Genomic DNA, 18,461 nt, shown 5'->3' on the forward strand with positions numbered 1-18,461 from the left:
ACACATGACAAAGAAAATAAAAGATTGCATCTTAATTTTTCAAGTTTTTTGGAGTTTGTTTTATTTGAGTTACAAAATATGAAGTGCCATCAGCAGACTCCACAGGAGAGTTTGCCAACCTTCTTGTGTTACAAGTATTTACACCCAAAAATCAAGGATATCCATCTAAATTTCCACACTTCGAATTCTGGTTTGTCCCAGAGTCTCTGTTATGTTGTCCAAGTTCCATTGTCAAAGTTTTAAATATTTAAAATATTTACAAAGTCCTGTATTCAAAAACTCCCAAATCATAATGTAGCTTGTTCAATGCAAAGGCCGGTGGCAGAAGTGTAACTGCTTCAGTATTGTGAGAAAAATGAGTAGAGCTGGTGGAATTAAAAAGGAGCTGTTAAACGAATGTGGTCCTCTACAGGGTCTCCATAGTTTTACAAGTTAAATCTTCCTCCTCTAAAAGAAAGCCTGGTCGAGAAAGTCTGTACATAATTATTTAAAATTACATGTTGAAATGTCTTTTTAGCCATCGCGGTGCAACAGCTTCTATGATCCACTCGTGAAGAAATGAACGACAATCAATTAAAAGACAGATTAAAGAAAAAAGGCCACCCAGATAGTCACTCATTGTTTTTCATCAAACATCCCGTTTTTTTTTTTTCTTCAGAGCATCTCCGAACATTAAAATAAAACTCCAATAAATAGAAATACAGCAGAGAAATGGTCAAATAAGACTGATTCTGGTTGGTCCATCCCTGAGTTCTTTTGAGAAGGACAAATACCAGACGAAAGAAAAAAAGACTGGAAAAAAAAAAGCGTCGATAGGTATATCCTATACATTCCCATTGTGTCCAGGCAAAAACTAATTCTCATATTCCTCTGGTTTCCTGAGGCTCATCAGCAAGAACATCCATCGATGGCACGGTTCCCAGCAGTGAAGGTTACACAGAGGTGATGACAATCATGAGGTGTGGCGAGATGCTGGAGATCCTGTTGAGAAGGTCGGGGGCGAGCTGGGATAAGTGGCTCTCTGAAAATTCACATGGTGGGAAAATCTGGAGCACATAGGCAGGCTGGGGAAAACACAAGAAAAACATGAATTACACTTAAAGTTACTGGGAAACAGCAGATTTGATACCCGAGTGGTGTTAATGAAGCATATTCTACTTATGGACATGCGCATTGTTTGTGCAACGACAGCAATGATTAATAAAAATTCAAACAGAATACACAGGTTTAAAAAGGAGACTGTAGAGGTCACAACAGTGTTAATTAGTAAAAAAAATTAATCAAAAGAGAATCTCTTTATTTTCGTCTTAGGTCCTGACAAGTGTGCTACTATAATGAATAAAGTTTGAAGGATAAAAATGACTTAAATGTGACTAAATGAGCATTTTTGACTAAATCAAATAGCTGACTAAATGAACACGGTCACACATGAATGATACATACAAGTTACTTTAGTTAAAGAATCTCTTTACATCAAATAATTAGTAAACTTATATAAAATAAAACCCATATATGAAAACAGATGAAAGAAAAACCTTTACACAAACAATCATGTCTCACCTGATTGGAACCTGGGTTGGGGATATTGATGATACCAGCAGCCAACTTTGCCTGCAAGTAGTTGATGAAAGCGGCCTTAAGAGCTTGAGTTTGGTTTAGGACATCGTCTTGATCCCGTCCACAGGGCAGAGCAAGGAGGAGACAGAAGTCGCTGTCCCCCTGTAGAGGTAAAAATGTAATTGTTGTTAGCGGACTCCCTTTAATGAAACTGAAAAAGTACTCAATGGGATTTAGGGTGTCCGAGATGACCCAAAGTTTATATGAAACAGTACATCTTTGTTTTCTGTGACGTATTATAAAATTAAAAGGGATACTGCACACAAAACATAATTGTACCTCTTTTCCCTCTATTGTCCATATTAGGGAACATATCTTAAGGAATAATATTATTTATTGGCTTCAAATAGGAATGAAAATGATAAGTCGCCCACTCCTAATAGGAGTAAGACAAAAGACACATACCGTCATTCTTCGGGCTACACTCTCTAGTTGCGAAGCCTCTAGTCTCATTCTCTGGACAATCCTAAGCAATGCGCCTCCTTCTTGTAAGGGCAGTGATCGATGAGCCAAAGCTTTGTTGCCGCAGACAAAATGCAACTGGACTGCAGCTGTGTCGTTCTTCAGTGCCAGCAGGCCTTGCCACACAATAGGATATTTCTGTTGAAAGGTGAGACAAAGCAAAGACAAGTAAGTCAGACAAAGCAAAGACAAGTAAGTCAGACCAACAACCCGGCACACAATTTAAACTTGTCTTACCGTGAGCAACTGCACCATATTAACAGGCTGCGTCATCTTGCCGTCTGGTTTAGTCTGGGAGTCTGCACCCTAAGGAGGCAATAATGTAATGTGTGAAAATGCAGAAATGTTGTGTAATACAGCCTTATTTTAAGTTAGGTGTACCTGTAAAACTGTTAATTGCAGTTAACTCACCATGGTTGGTGTGACATTCAGTGGTGGCTGGTTAAGTCCAACAGGAGACGTCTCTGGTATTTGAGAATGGATGCCTCTTGGGTTTGAGTACATTGCTGAGTACTCTGGGAATGAGCCACTAGGTCCTGGTTGCATTAGCTGAACTCTCTGGGGAGATGCCATTGCTTGTCCAGATTGTCTAATCCCCATCATTCCATCTTTAGGAAGAGGAGAGTGTGGCCTCTTTGCCTCCAACGGCTTTGTTATATCCTTCTCAGACACACCTTTAGGCAAAACATGTGCTCTTGGAGACAAGGATAAGGGCAGGTTGGAAGGCGCTGAAGAGGTGGGAAGGTCTTGAATGTGCCCAGAATGAGAGTCTGTGGCCAAACGCTCCCCCTGTTGATGCAGGAGCACACGCATATCTCTTTGTGCCATGTATGTTTCTAACTGGACATTACTCCGCAAAGGCCCTGCATGCGACTGCATGGTCTCCGGTTTTAATTGTGTTGAAGACTGTCTTCCTGGAGCCTGGTGGAAGCGTCTGGCTTCTTCCTGTTCCCCCTCATGACCCCTCAAAGAAGCTGGGTTTACCTTGAGAACCTTTTCTCTGCCAACAGCCTGCGGTGAGGTGGGCCGTGTCTGCATGGGACCGGACCAGGGAGAGGCATGAGGCTCACTATGCAACCCATAGCTCATCACAGAGAGAGGTGGAGTATTGACCCGAACATCTCCTTGGACAAGATGTCCCACTGGAATTGACTGGGATACACGGTGAGGAGACATCCGTCCCAAGCCTCCAGGCACACTGTGAGGCGGCATGATAACCGACTGCTCTGGATGATGTACACCAGTAATAAACTGTTGCATGGCAGGAAGGCCAGTGGATAGCATCACTGGTATGCCCTTGGGTGAAGAGGAGCCAATGGGTGAAGACACTTTAGTAAACGGAGAGTGTGGATGACCAGACTTGCGAGGGGATTGTGGTTCCTGTTTGACCCCACTGATATGGGAGGGAGCTCTGTCACCAGCCGCTGTACCAAAACCTACATGGTTGCCAGGTGGAGAGGGCAAATGGGGGCTTATTGCAGGACTTATAGCAGAGGTCCAAGATGGTTTAGCTCCATCCGTACTGTGAGGATCAGCAATGTCCATTTTCTTTTGATGTTTTATTGGCATGTACTCTTGATGATAACTCATTACTTGCTGGTTACCCTGTGTGAGACGCTTTACTACTCCAGATTGGTAAGTAGATTCCATCTTTTCCAAACCAGTGCTTTCTTGTTTAATAGAAGACAAAGTTGACAGCGTCTTACAAGGATGCCCATGATCTGTCTGCAAAGTAGGCCCCTTTTGAAGTCCTAAATGAGAACCATACATTTCTTGTTTTATCTGGGGCATGGATACCAACTGCTGAGATTCCATGTCACCTGCTGTTGCTTGTGGAATCTGACTTATTTTTGCACTAATCCTTTGTGGTCCCTCTATTTTCTGGCCCGAGTGGCTCAATACTACCACTCCTTCGGATGTATTAACTCTCAGACCTGGGCAAGATCCTGTACCATGAGTGGGGCTCTCAACAATGAAGCGTGCAGCACTTCCCACCTCATCACCAACAGGCCCATGGTATGATCCAGTATCGTCTTTGTTGGGCCTATAGGTTGGCTTGGGTAGAGTCATATCCACACAGGTATTTCCAATGTTCATGTTTAGTTTGTCCTCAGGCTCAGGAGTGTTGCCTACACGACTGATAACAGATGTTGCAGTGGATGCAATAACAGAGATCACAGACTTCGTCTCAGGAGATGGTAGTGAGGCTGGAGGTCGAACAATAGGGGGAGCTGGATGAGCTGCCATTACACTACCTGGTAGTGGTGACTTATTTGGCACAACAGCTGACTGAGTATTACTTTCAGAGGGGTTCTGGTCTCGTAAAGTGGGTAGATTACTAGGAATAGCACTACTACTTGGCAATGAAATATTTTTGTGTTTCATAAGAATCTGCCTTAAATCACTTGCGCCATGATCAATAACCAAGTTGTCAGAGTCTGAGAGTAAAGACTGGTTTTCCTTTGATGCCAACGGCATGACAGGTGAAGAGGAAACTCCTGTATCTTTAGACTGGTGGCGCCAATCTGGTGGAGAAACAGGAATTCTATTTGTTTGAATGGGTCTGATATGTGGCCTGTTAGCTAGTGGAGACAGGGAAGGAGAGATGCACTCGGATGGCACCTGTTGGGGCTTTGGGCATATTGGACTTTTAGAGTGGGGAATAACAGATTTAAGATGCTGAATCTGTTCTTCAGAAGATGACTCTGACCCTGTATTTACATCTGTAGCCTTGACAGCTAAAGGCTCAGGTTCTGGCTTCCAAGTAGTAGGAGTAATAACCGTAGTAGTTGCTGCTGATGTAGTTGTTGCAGGAACAGTCTTTACACTGGATGGTGGGCTATCCGCTAAAGGAATTGTCAATTCCTCAGTTATCGAAGGGCCTTCCTTTAAATCTTTTTTTACTGGCTTTTGGCCTTTAGAACGTTTAGGTCTTCCCTTTGTGCCCTTTTTGGGTGTGGTAGGGAAGACAGGCTCTTCCTGTATGGCAGGTGTATTTGTTTCAGGTTCACCTTCCTTGACAGGTGGAATCAAGTCTTGTATTTCAGGTTCTGAACCTCCATCTGCACTTGGTGGAGGTGCTTGGCTTGAGGATACAGTTCCATCCTCAGCAGTTATCGAGTCAATAGCAGCCATGAGTTCTGTCTCACTAGCAGGATTAGAACGTTTGTCTTGCTCTGGTTCACTTTTTACTTCTGTAGGTGGAACGGGTGGAGTCAGTGGTTTTGTCGGAAAATCTGGATCTGTAAGTTTAGCAATGTTCTCCACAGCCTGCTCTAACTCCAGCTCTTGTGAAATTAAGTTTTGTGGTGATTCCAGGAGCTCTTTCTTTTCCAAAGTGGCATTTTCCTTTTCTTCATTGTTGGAGCTGGATTGTTGGTCTGCATTAGTAGACTTTGAAGCAAGGTCACTGTGGTCACCAGGTCTCATCTTTTTTGAAGAATCCTCTTGATTTCCAAGTTCATCATCCCCTAACTGAAGAAGATCTTTGACCTCTGTCACATTTAGTCTGATTTTGAGGTTCTTGAGAACAGGAGACTTGGGAGTCCTTGTCAACTTGGTTTTTCCTCTAACAATCTTGTCTTTTTCCAAGGTGGGTTTCTCTTCTAAGACTGGGGAATCTGTCTCTTTCCCATTTGATTTACCCTCACAAGCCTCTTCATGGAAGACATCTTTATCTCTGCCCAATTCTCTTCCTTGTTTGTCTTTGTCTTCTTTCTTTTGGACAACCTTTATTGAAGAATCTTCTTTACAAGAACTTGATGAATCTTGCAAAGCTAAGGAATCTTCATCTGTAAAATCCATTTCCTGATCATCCTCAGTTTTTTCCCCCTTCCTTGTTGATCCCGATCCTTGAACTATGGAAATCTGATTCAATGAACCCTTTGTGCCATGAGGGGATGTTTTCCCTTTTGACACTCTCGCAAATCGTTCCCCACCTTCTGATTCATTTGAATCAGTGTCTTTATTGTCCAGTTTTGATTTTTCTACTTTTCCTGTTGAACTCTCGTCGCCTTGTCTGCGGTTCTTGGGAGGACGGCCCCGTTTAGTTGCAGGGGTTGGAGCAGGTGGATCCTGATCGATAATTTGCTGTTGTGTTGAATCTTTGTCTGTACCTCTCTTTCGTGCAGAGCGCGGTGACTCTGTAATTTCCTTTCCAGGACGAACTGTTGCATCATCTTCAACTGGAGTGGCATACACTGATTTAACATTTCTTCGTCTTGCTCTGCCTGCTGATATGCCTGGCTCTGACATATCAGGTTCTGATCCATGAATAGGAGATTTGCCTGTGGACTTTGATTCAGCCCTTGGGGATGATCCACGTTTCAGCTTCTCTTTGTCAATGCGCTCACTCTTCCGTGTTGCTTGTTTCTCAAAACCAGAGGTAGATATGACAGGAACTGAAGCAACTTGAGCAGGGGATTGTCTAAACTTTTTATTTCTCATTTCTTTTGTTTTATGCTCTTTCTGAGGTGAGACTGGCTCGTCATTCGTGTCATTATCAATGGGCATCTGCACTTTACCAACTTGAAGTTTCTTCTCTCCCTCAGTCTCTGCTACTGCTTTCCAAACAGAATTTATTTCTTCCTCCTCCTCTGGAATACTAGGTGGTATGGGACTAGTGGCTTCGGGTACTTCTGGTTGTGTTGTCTCAGGATCCAGCTCTGCTTCTGAAATGCTAACAAGCTCGTCATGAGAATCACGACGGCATGGTTTTTCTATGTAGAGAGGTTTGAAATTATCAGTAATATCAAATTTCCCTTCAGACTGAGAAGCTCTACATCTATCCACTGAATAACTGGGTTCGGGTGCTGCTATTGGTCCAGGTTCAGAATCAGATGACGCCTCAGTTATTGGGTGGTGCATGGTTACAACAGGGTCAATATATTTGACCTCTTCCTTGACCTCTTCCTTTATGACAGGCACAGGGGTATATGGATCAGGGGCTGAATTTAATGCAACACATTTCTCTTCTGGTGGATGAAAGTCCTTGACCACAGATTGGGTGACAGAAGTAGGTGTGAGTCGGGGTTCAGAAATCGGCTCTTCAGCAGGACTGATAGGTTTAATTTCAGGCTCCATGATTGATTCTATCGTTTCAGGTGACTGCAAAGCTTGTTGTTCTTGAACAGGTGCTTTTTCCACTTTATTCTCATCAGTGAGCATAGTGTCTCTTTTTGCCTCTTGCAGCTGATGGGTTTTATTCTTCTGTTGTTGCAGTCGCATGAGTTCTAAAAAACGACTATGGAAAAGGACAACTGGTCCAGAGTCAATTTCACCGTCTGTCCCTTGCTGACCAGGTTGTTGGTTCTGTGTACGCTCAGGTTCTTCATGTTTGCGTTCCAAGTGTTGAAGTCGCCTAGAGTCCAGCTCAAACACAGGGCTGTGAAGGAAGCGGGAGGCAAAAAGTTCCCTGCGTTCCTGTTCCTCCGGCTTAGGCTCTTCCTTCCGGTCATCAAGTTTGTCTTCAGATCCACTTCGAATCTTTTTCTTTTTCATGTACCAGGAGGGTGTAGGTCGTGGTGCCGATTCTACCTTCTCAGTATCCTTTCTGTTGCGCAAATTTGCAAAGTGAGAATCATAATCCAAAAAGGACCAGTTATCTTCTCTTGAAGATGAGAGAGATTTTGCACGTTCAAGCAGAGCCTTTGTATCAGGTGTGATGGTTTGATCAAGTGCAAAAGAGTAGAATTTGTTTCTTTCAAGATGCGCTAGTTTTGGGTCTGAAAATCGATCAACCCTTGGCCTGTCGGAAAAAGGCATTGATGTGGAGGGCACCGGAGAGTGGGGTTTGGGCTCTCTGTCCTCCTCAGAGTCGGATCGTACTTCCCCGGGCTCCAAGTCATGCCAAATACCATATTCCAAACGCTTGCGATTGTGAATGTTTTTACTAAGACTTCGAGAAAAGTTCAGGTCAGGTAACAAGTCTTGATTAACTCTACTCTCCCATCTCTTTTGTTGCTCTTCTTCCACACTTAGTAAAGGAGTGTTTGGCTTATTTACCTGTGTGTTATGTGTCCTTTTGACCAATAGCTCAAGATCTGGGTGAATTTTTTCCTCATTTCTATTCAACTCTTTCTGAGAAGGGTCCACAAAGTCCTCATCTGCATGGTGAGAGAAGTGCTGATGTCCTGGAGAGGAGATGTTGCTCCAGTCAGGATCTTCACTTTTCTGTCTAAAGCTCCTGTAGACACGCTCTTTCTTAATTCCTGACTCGGTTTCAAATTGGTCTAGTTTCTTTAGTTTGTGAGATGGGAAATTATCTGTGACATCCTCAGGTGGTTTGCCAACTTCATGCACAAGACTGCGATGTTCCAAGTCCTCTGTTTCACTTCCTTGAGGACTTCCTGGTTTGTCAGATTTGTCAGACTCAAGCTGCTGCTGCTGCTGGTGCAATCGTCTATTTTGCTCCATTTGCTTGCGGTAACTCTGAGAGAGATCAATGTCAACATGGTCTTCCTTGTTCTTAACACTTTTGTCAGTGTCAGCATTCTGAATACCAAATTTGAAAGCAGCATGGTGTTCTTGTTCCCTTATACTGCTTTGTTCGGAAATATTCTCATGTGAAAACCTTCTAGATGAAGTGTGCCCTGGATGTCGTGGGTCCAAAGGTCCCTCAGACTTCTCTCTTTGTCCTCTAAGGTCCTCTTGACCATCCTTCTGAGTGCTACTTTTTTCACTTTTGAGTCTCGATTCCCTCCGTTGTGAATCTTTGTTTTTGTCAGTGTCCGACTCTTTCACATATGTGGCACTAGCACCAAAGTCAGAAGATGGAGTAGCGTCCTCCTCTTCATGCCTGCTTCTTTTCTGACGAATGGTTCTGCCACCGGAATCAGCAAAGCGCCTTTTCCTTGAAGCAAGACGATCTGAATCCACTGATGAATCTTTCCCATCATTTCCAATATCAGGCTTTAGATGTTTCTTGAGTCGAGTTTTGCCCTCCAAATCGGAATTCTCACCTTTACTCATTTCAGATCTTTCACTTTTTACAGAGTCATGAGCAGTTGATAACTGATTTCCAGCAAGAGGTTCACCATCACCCTTACATTTTTGCCTCTCATGTGCTTCCTGGTCTGATCCTCTTCCTCTTCCAGACCCTCCATCAAAACTAGTCTCAAGCTCTGTTTCAGGTAGTGGGTTGGAAGGGGATTGCCCCTTTGCTTTTCTTAATTTAATCTTCTCAGTTTTGTCTTTATCACCTTTCTCTTTTCGTTTTGCACGTTTGGTTTTCTCAGCACTTGCCACACGATCTGGTTGGCTGCTCTTGTCACTCTTGGAGGCCTGTTCCAGCAGAGTCTTCTCAGGTTTGTCAACGTGTGGTGGTGACATTGAGCTCACACTACCACTTCGCTCAGATGACTGGCTGTAAACCCGCCGTTCTGAGTCTCTGGGAGCACGCTCAGATGGTGACGGCGATACTGTAGGAGTAACAGGTCGCCTTGGATGGGAAGGGCTCCACCTGCTGCGGTCAGCCTCAAAACGTTCTCGCTCTCTTTCCCGTTCTCTTTGAATATATGTGTATTTTCGGATGTCTTGCTCAAAGGGGTCTCTGAAGTCCCTGTAGTCTCTTGGGTCTTCATGATACCGTGGGTCAAAGTGTTCCCCCTGATAGTGTTCCAGTTCAGGAAAGCGTTCTCTGCTGCGAGCAGCATAGTCTCTACGAGCTTCCTCTGGATAGATGCCAGGGGTTCGTATATTCTCAAAGTAAGCTCTTTCAGCTGTAAATTCATGGTATGGAGGTCTGCGTTCCTCTCTGTAGATTGAATAGGAAGATAAATGTAATGAATTGTTAACTTAAATCATTTTTCATCTCCTAAAATTGCACTGTCACTTTCAGATTAAGAAGTGCTTAAATATTTTGCAGTGGAACAGTGATAATGTAACCTAACATCAAACATATTTAAAATTAGGGTTAATTTCATTTAAAATGACTGCTCAAAATAGCAATCCCATCAATTGTATTAATTAACTGACAAATTTGTGACATTTTAAATATATTAAGTTGGGCATGCAATTAAAAATAGAGGCCATTTACCGTCGTTCAGGAGGAATTTCATAGAAATCTCTAATGTCTTGACCAGATGTCTGCATAGTTCGGTAGAATGCCATCTGACTCTCTTGACTTGCAAAATCCACCTTTCATAAATAAATAAGTTGTTATCACACAAATACATATATGGAAAATATGTTTCACTACGAAACCCAATAATTGTTATTAATTACCTTTATTTTATTGCCCCCAATCTTCCAACCTTTGGTCTCCCTTACAGCTGCCTGAGCAAAATCTGTGTTGTTGTACAAGATAAGGGCCATCCCTTTCAATCTATCAAACACAACCTAAAAAAAAAAAAAAGGACAAAAAGATACACTTAGAGTTTGAAAAACTATACAGTATTAAAATTAAAAGCAGCAAATCTTTACCAAGAAAAATTATAACACCGTACCTTAACTACATGCCCATAGCGGCAGAAATGCCGTGTGAGGTACTGCTCTGTGACACTGGTTGCCAAACCATCAAGCCAAACACACGTGGTGGGCATACTCTTCCCAAACCCAAGCTTCAAGAAGAAAGAAGAGCATATTATATAAAAAGAATACATTAAATTGAAACCACACACACACCAGAAATGTTACTATTGTTTATTGTAAAAACACTACCTTTAGTCTGTTGCTCCCCAGATACTCTCCGTCCATCTTCTTAATGGCCTTGCAGACACTGGCTATATCAGAGTACTGCACAAAGGCATACTGGGGGACTCCATTTACTTTCTTGATGTCAATGTCCTTGAGGATAAAAGACGGCATATTTATAGACACTTTTTATACCTATTTATATACTAATTTACAGTACACAGTCAAGTGGTAACATACCACAATTTCTCCAAAGCGTTGAAAAATGTCAAGGAGTTGTTGATAACTGGTGGTCTTCTCAAGATTGCCTATAAACAGTGTCCTTGTGGCCTTTGGGTGGAACTCATCTATCCGCCCGTCCAAGGGCCTGAACTCATTTTCACTCTCTGTTTCTGGTGGAAAGAGGAGGTTCATCATTAATACTACTGACATGCTGCTTAATGTCAAGCTCATATCCTCCACCACCAGCACAAAAACATACAGATTATAAGATAAAGTGTGTTGAATTCACTTGTTGGTTTGTATATTTGTCATCACTTACCAGGACCATTCCAGGCCGTGACTTCAATAAGCATGCCAAAGAACAGCTTTCCTTTGGAGACAGTGAGGGCTTTCTCTTGATCCTCTTGCTGTCGAAAGAACACCAAACCATAGCGGTCTTCTGATGCTCCGTGGATCTGCACTGAGGTCACTTTCCCATGTTTCTTGAATTCATGGAAAAGTCCATCTTTTAAACTTGTGTCTGTGGAGGGGAAAAAAGGATTACTATCCAAGTGTCATGCTTTTAAAATCAACAATATACAATCTTTTATTTGATTTTTAAAGCAGTGATCGGGATGTTTTAAGTGTCCTACTCCGACTGTTGTACAGTGAATCTTGTTTAGGTTATACTAACTGCTTGGTTTTACACATAAAATCACAAAGAATTCCCTCAAAGAATGTAAACATTATAGAATATAAGATTGTGGTCTGGGAATCTCTGAAATGCAGTTTTCAGGCCAGAGGTTGTTGTTTTTTTGTGTAAAGAATCACTTATAATTTAAGATTCATTGATTTATTTCATCGTTTGTTTTGTTTTTTTACAGACGGCCGGACTGACTTATTAAATGAATGTGAAATTGTCTATCACGTACACCGGAAGGTCACTTATTTTGAAGTCTGTTCGTATTCACTCTTACCGTAGTGCCTAATATATGCATGTACCACAAAATAATGTGTGGGCTAGTTTAACAAACTTTGAGAGTGGAGGCTGGCATCTTTTATGACAACTATCGACCTCAACACGTATAAACCCAATTTGGTGCTTCACTTCTTTCAATCTATGCAGCTTTTTCCCTGAAACCTGTGAATTTGTGTACACCAACAGAAATTAGGAGGAGCCCGAAACTATGTTCCTGAACATGGTCACAAGATCAACATATGCTACTTAATTATTTATGGGTTTTGTCTACATCATGCTGTGTACACGGTCACGTTTTTATCCCAGTTCTGGCAAAAGCAATTTAAACACTTTACGGTTTAAGATGATGTAATCTAGCGCTCTCAGAACATCACAATTTACTGATACTTTTGAGTCAGTATGAAAAGTCAAAATGGTTATTAGTGTGACTCTTTGAGAGGCCGACATGTAGAAACTCACCTGTGGAGCGCACTGGTAGGTTTTGCACTTTAATTCCAAAGCTTCTGCGTGGCTCATCAGAGTCAAGCCCCATAGAAGACTGAGTAGGGGCGTGTGTAGCTGACGACTGGACAGAGCGTGCCCGAGATCCATCACTTGAGCTGCTGTTTGAATCGCTGTTGTGACAAAAACATTTTTTTGAAAACAACAATGATTATACACTGGTCTGTCTGAAAATTCAGATGCCTGTTGAGGCGTTAATATAACAAAACAAATGCCACACCTGCCGCTGCCAGTGCTGCTGGTGCTGCTGACAGAATCCGAGCTTGAAGATCTGCTGCGAGATCGAGACCGCGGCCCTCTCCCAGGGGACAAAGGCGCTCTTTTAGGGGAATGAGGAGTTTTTGGGGTTTGCCCCGTGGTCCGTTGAGGGGAAGGGTGCCTTGACTGTGAGGAATGAGATGATCGGCTCCGACGGTGATGGTACGTTCTATCAACCCGCCGTCCTCTGTCATCTCTGTATAAGTCACGTCGTGTAGAATTAGTAAGAGTAAAGGGGTCTCGAATTCTAGAGTCAAAATGTGGGTCCGATGCCTCAAAGCTTGTCCCGATAGCACTGCTCCCTGGGCCAGCAGCAGCGAACATGGAGCGATCTCGGTAATAATCAGCGTTGTAGTGACGCTGTCTGTCGAAAGTGCCACTGCGCTCATGGTGACCATATGGGCTGTGATCATATGCACGTTCACGGCTTTCTGAGCTACTGTGAAATAAGAACAGGATAGAGAGGGGAATATAGGTTACTATAATTCTAAACAAAAAATCAAAAACACAATTTCCTGTAAAATTGTTTGCACAAAAGGGAAAATCCAAACTGTCAGTACAGCAAAGACACAGATGAGGGCAGGCCAGATAAGTTAGCTTGATACTCTTCTAAAGAGCAGTGCTAGTATTGAAATGTACAGGTCATTGTTGCTTTGGCAAAATGAATTAAACTTTGTCAATTTTTGATTTACCATCAAAACAGAACGCACGTCTCTTCTACGGGGTTCCAGTTGATCAACTAATTAGGAAGAAGTGCTCACTAACATATTTTTGTATCTTTTCAGCAACAGGTTTCACAACAAAAGTTGCATGACTTTTGAGAGTTGTTTTTTTTGCCACTAGGTGGAGCATTAAAAAGTATTAGAAAAAGTGATACAAAATTCCTCTCAATTTGACAAATAGGCCAAATAATTTGAGTCTTCAAGACATGACATAATGGGGTCAACCTATCAAATGCTGGCACTGTCTGTAAACACTAACATAGACGAGGGTCTACAGATAGAGGGTGTCGTATGATGTACAGATTGTAAAGACCCTTAAGGCAAATTGACATTAGGTTATATAAATAAAAATGACTTGACTTGTGTGGTGCTCCAATTGCTAAACTGTCAGCAGCCTAAAATTTAATAACATTTTCTACCACAAGCACAATTTTATATTTTGTAAATTCATAAACAGTCACATGAAACAAAGCCACCCCAGACAGTCTATACAAACTTCTTTGTTTCATTTTGAAGATATTCTCATACAAACACATCATTGAAATGCTGTTAAATCCCCTTCCATTACTTTAATTTGCAAAGACATTGAGCACTTTTGGCACCTCTGGGTGACCAGGGGAGCTGATTTCAGAGGCTGACTGTTCATGAACTATTGATGGCAAGAAAAAGAAAATATCAAAATCAAACATTTCTCTTAAATATTCAACAGGACAATTCTCCTATCGAGGAGCGCCGTGTTACTGAAATTTAAAATGCCATGCAGATCAGATTGATGTATTTAATGTGATAACAATACTTTGTAGTATTTATGTGATGCTGGAAAAAAGAGGCACTTGCATAAAGAAATGACAAATAACACATATATGTATTGTATACAGTATATGCATTTTAGAAAATATATTTTTTTCCTCTCTTGTATCAAATTAAACTTTTCCCTAAAAGCAGTGCAAAACCTAATATTAGACAAAGCACTAAGGAATGTTAGAGAAAGAAAATATGCAGAGGGCAGAGCAATACCAACCTTTTGGAAAAGAAGTTACCGAAACTAATCCAAATAAAATCTAGGTGGATCAGAATGTGAGACGCCGAATGAAAAACCAAGGGGAAAAATCAATTGATCTAATTAGGCAAAAACGGTTCTCTTGAATCGCACTGCACGTTATCTCCAAATACTGTGGAGCACCAGGCCAGTAGATTGTTGATGTATAATCCACAGTTAGGCTACTTAATTTTCTTCACTGGATGGAAAAAAGGAAAAACAAAACAATCACAGAAATGGACCTCTTTATGGATTTCTGGACATGTAGTAAAAAAAAAAACGTTAAAAAAAGCAATAGGAACATAAGATCGTAATAAATAAATATGGATTTCTTTTTTTCCTTTAAGATGATGAACTTCAGGGTAATTCGGGGAATTCCAGGTTGACTATACAGTAAATTGATGCCCAAATGGAAAATCCAACTGGATCAATCTTGTCTTGTAGTGTGAAGAGGCATGTTCCAAAAGTTACATTATGTGCAAAAAAGGGGGAAAAATGTATTCCACTGATAATATCAAGTAGTTTAACATCAAACAAGCTTGTAGACACTATGATCACAACACATAAACTCCTCATGGGCTCATAGTCATGTCTTAATTCCACAATCCAAGGATCTTATCGGGTGTCTGCACTGGAAGGCTTCATCTTATTGTAGTAACATTTCAAATTACTTTGAAAAGCTGTCTTCAACTCTGTTACATACTCGTGGTCGTCTCCTCACTGAGCTGAGGACTTCTACAGCTACATCCACACTCAAGTAATCCAAATGAATGGCACCTACACCTATCCATACTAGGGTCCACATCAGTACATCCAACATGGGTTGCATACATCCAGCAGGGTACATCCCAACTATGCGGTCTTCATGCGTCTTCGTGGCCATCAATCCAAAACAAGAATAGCTCCACAGACGGGTGGTTTGGATCCCCCGTGTTCTTGAAACGTCTTCTTGGTATAGCTTCCATAATTGGGACAAAAATTGTCTATATATAGATATATATATATCTATATATAGAGTTAATTTCACCCTAAAGTTACTGAGACAGCCTAGGATATATGCACTAAACCTGTCTTTCTTGTGATGCGTAACAAATGTTTAGTTCTTCCATCCACTTGTTCAAAAACTTACATCCAGAACAGGACTTATCCACAGATGCAAAAAATGATAAAAGTAGTCCATCCGTCGGCTGGAAAATTAGACAACCCGAGATGGGAGATCCTTGACATAATGGTATATTACCTGAATAGATTCTTCAAAGAAAATTACATCCTTCATAAATAGGGATTAACTTCCAGTTTCAAGCGATTCCAAGTAAAAAAAATCGAGGTTAGATCCCGTTTTTCGGAGGAAAATGTTTTAAAAGTATCCAAAAGCTCCCCAAGGTAGTTTCCCACAAAATGTAATAAATCCAAAACTCACCAGGATATTCCTCAAAGATGTAATATCCAAACCAGATGTCAAACCTTGCATTATAGTTACCTTACCAAATGATAATGTGTAGTTAATTTACTTAGATCCCGTGGGAAAGGCGAGTCAATTATGATGAAAAGTGGAACGTTCCCTAATTACCTTTGTGCAGCACCCTTGAGGCATCTATCCCTCATGAATAACCCCATTATGTGTTTAGGTTTTACACCTATCCAATACCTCGATTCCCCTGGATTATAAGGGGAGGCTGTGTCCACTTACCCATCTATTCTCCGTTCATAACGTCCCTCTCTGGTGTGCAGGGACACAGGGGGGCCAAACACTGGACCAACTGTTCCCCTAGAGAATCCTGTTACGTCTCGACTGCTCGAGGGGGAGCTGTCTTCAAGGCCCCGAACAGCACTAGGGACTGACCCCGGTTCATTGTAGTCAGTCCGAAGGTCCCTGTCTCCCATCTTGTTGACAGCATTGTGAGCCTTCTGCGCACTTTTAATATCCACAAAATCCACAAAGGCTGCAACACCACCCTCTGACCCTCGCTTCCGCAGAACTTTAACACTTTCCACACGACCATACCTGAAAGGAAATAACAATGAAAACAAAGAGGAAATTACATACACAGCAGCTACGATTAGGGTAAATGCAGCTGTTTCTATGCATGTCAGATTATGGTAAATGGAGGAGAGCAGAAGAGGCACTAATACTAAAAGCAAACATTCTCCTCTAAATATAAACCAAGGCAAATTAACATCAACATTTCCTATTAGGCCACCAAACAGGAACAAACTCAGTGTGTCAAACAGTGCCTGCTATTGTTATGCTGGATGACTATACTTGGTGTTACAAGTATTGTTGGGTGTGTTTAGAGGTTTCCAACGTTAAATAAAGCATCGCTCCGGGACCTAACATGTCAAATGTCAGAGTTAAACAACTATAAAAAGCATATAATCAAACACACCAGACCACTTGTAATGCTGTACCGCAACAGCTCCCGTTAACTATGACTGGCTGTACTGTTTGTTGTGTTGCAGATTAGCTAGTTGAGAAGCTATTCAAGTGAAGTCATAACATTGTTTTAAATTACTTTTACGAACAAGAGGTAGCATATAGTGTATCCTGTTAGTTATCTTTAAATTGAAATACATATGCACCGTTATTAGCAAGAGCAAAACATTGATAGCAATTTACTTGTAAATGGCCAAATTAGAAAACAACAGTGAGTATCTTAGCAGGGTTTAAGTATGTCGACGTAAAGCAGCAACAATTTGCTAACGTGTGATTATCAGCTCCGTGAGCGCAATGATCGGTCGCAGATTTGGGCTTCTCTAAATTTCAATATTTTCCCTTACAACACTGTTGACCAAATAAATAACGGTATGCGTCTCATGCTTCAGAGGGCAAATAACACAAGTCATCTCGTGTTATTTGACCTGCTGTCCCGCTAACGTTAGCTGCATTCTGGCATTTACTGATCATGAAAACGTCTCGACTTCCCACAAAATGGTTGGTAGGTTGGGTGGTAGCTCGGTGGCTAGCGAATCTAGCTACTTGCCTCCTGGCTTTAGCAAAAGTTAGCCAAATACTATAAACCGTAAACATTTACATTTAAGTGGTTCCATTACCGACATTTCGGTTAAACAAATATCGACGTGCTGCAACATTGCACAGGCAGCACACAACAACCACTCTGACTTGTAAAACTTAAGAAATGCTAATGTTAGCTGTGTTAGCATTAGTCGCAGGCTGCCCTTTGCAACGAGCTAACGTTAGTACTGCACCTAGCGCGCGCTGCTCGGCCAACATAGGATCCCTCTTGCGTAACCTACCGTTTAAAATGCTCCACAATTTTCTCCTCTCGAACATGTTCGGGTAAATTTCCCACCCAAAGGTGTCTGGTTTCCCGAACCATCTTGCGCTTTTCTTCCCCCCTTCACACTCATATGATCTCGCACGTTTCTAATCCCTGCCGGTCGGAGGTCCGCCTGAACAAAATGAACGACGGTGTGAATAATCTGGGCCTGGTAGCTGCTGCCCCTTTAGCTTTAGCTGCTGCTGCGTCCTCGATCCATGCACGTGAACGTGCGTCAGGCTCGCTCCTGGTGGTTTTGGGTGCGAGCTGCGCGGACCCGTGGTCGGCGTCCCGCGCGTGCTCGACAGTTTACGAATACACAACAGTGAGCACGCGATATCTTCAAGAGGAACAAACTGCAGCTCATTATAATACTGCATTATAATACCAGTGGCATGAAACGGAAATCCCATCATCTTTTAACGATCCAGTGTTGACTGCTGTTGAATTAAAAGTCTAAAGTCTAATCTATACATTGAAAAGTAGTTTAAAACTTGAGGCTGAGGGCTGCTGATTATTGCAACACCAGTCAATGTTTTTCAACGTATTGTTTGTCAATTAATACATTATTTTTTAAATCTATAACATTTCATAAAATTGTGAATAATGTGCATTACAAATTTTCAGAAACCGAAAATAACGTCTTCAATTTTGTTTTATCCGACAACTGAAGGGCTGAAACGCAGAGATATTCAGTTTATGATGAGAAAGAGAAGAAAGCAGCAAATCACACAGAGACCAAGTCATTGTTTTGCAAGTCACAAGTAAGTCTC

General features: G+C 41.8%; 1 protein-coding gene across 5 annotated transcripts; it reads right to left on the reverse strand.

The window, feature by feature from the left end:
- Positions 1–31: 31 nt before the first annotated feature.
- On the reverse strand, positions 32–17,912 carry LOC115008019 (msx2-interacting protein). 5 transcript variants are annotated; one of them, XM_029431259.1, is made up of 15 exons: positions 17,666–17,912; positions 16,101–16,415; positions 12,612–13,085; positions 12,350–12,504; positions 11,252–11,452; positions 10,951–11,102; positions 10,738–10,863; positions 10,524–10,637; positions 10,303–10,416; positions 10,115–10,215; positions 2,491–9,832; positions 2,317–2,385; positions 2,023–2,217; positions 1,561–1,719; positions 32–1,064 (listed from the first exon to the last, which is right to left on the reverse strand). In XM_029431259.1, exons 1-15 carry the CDS (start codon positions 17,746–17,748, stop codon positions 933–935), a joined length of 9,732 nt encoding a protein of 3,243 aa, XP_029287119.1. In that variant the 5' UTR covers positions 17,749–17,912; the 3' UTR covers positions 32–932. The 5 variants fall into 5 exon arrangements, with proteins under 5 accessions (XP_029287119.1, XP_029287120.1, XP_029287118.1 ...); XM_029431260.1 differs by having other exon boundaries at positions 10,951–11,096; positions 12,612–13,088; XM_029431258.1 differs by having other exon boundaries at positions 12,612–13,088.
- Between the last annotated feature and the right edge of the window lie 549 nt (positions 17,913–18,461).

This window comes from Cottoperca gobio, chromosome 5 (genome assembly GCF_900634415.1).
Source record: "Cottoperca gobio chromosome 5, fCotGob3.1, whole genome shotgun sequence".
In the NCBI taxonomy this organism is placed as follows: Eukaryota; Metazoa; Chordata; class Actinopteri; order Perciformes; family Bovichtidae; genus Cottoperca; species Cottoperca gobio.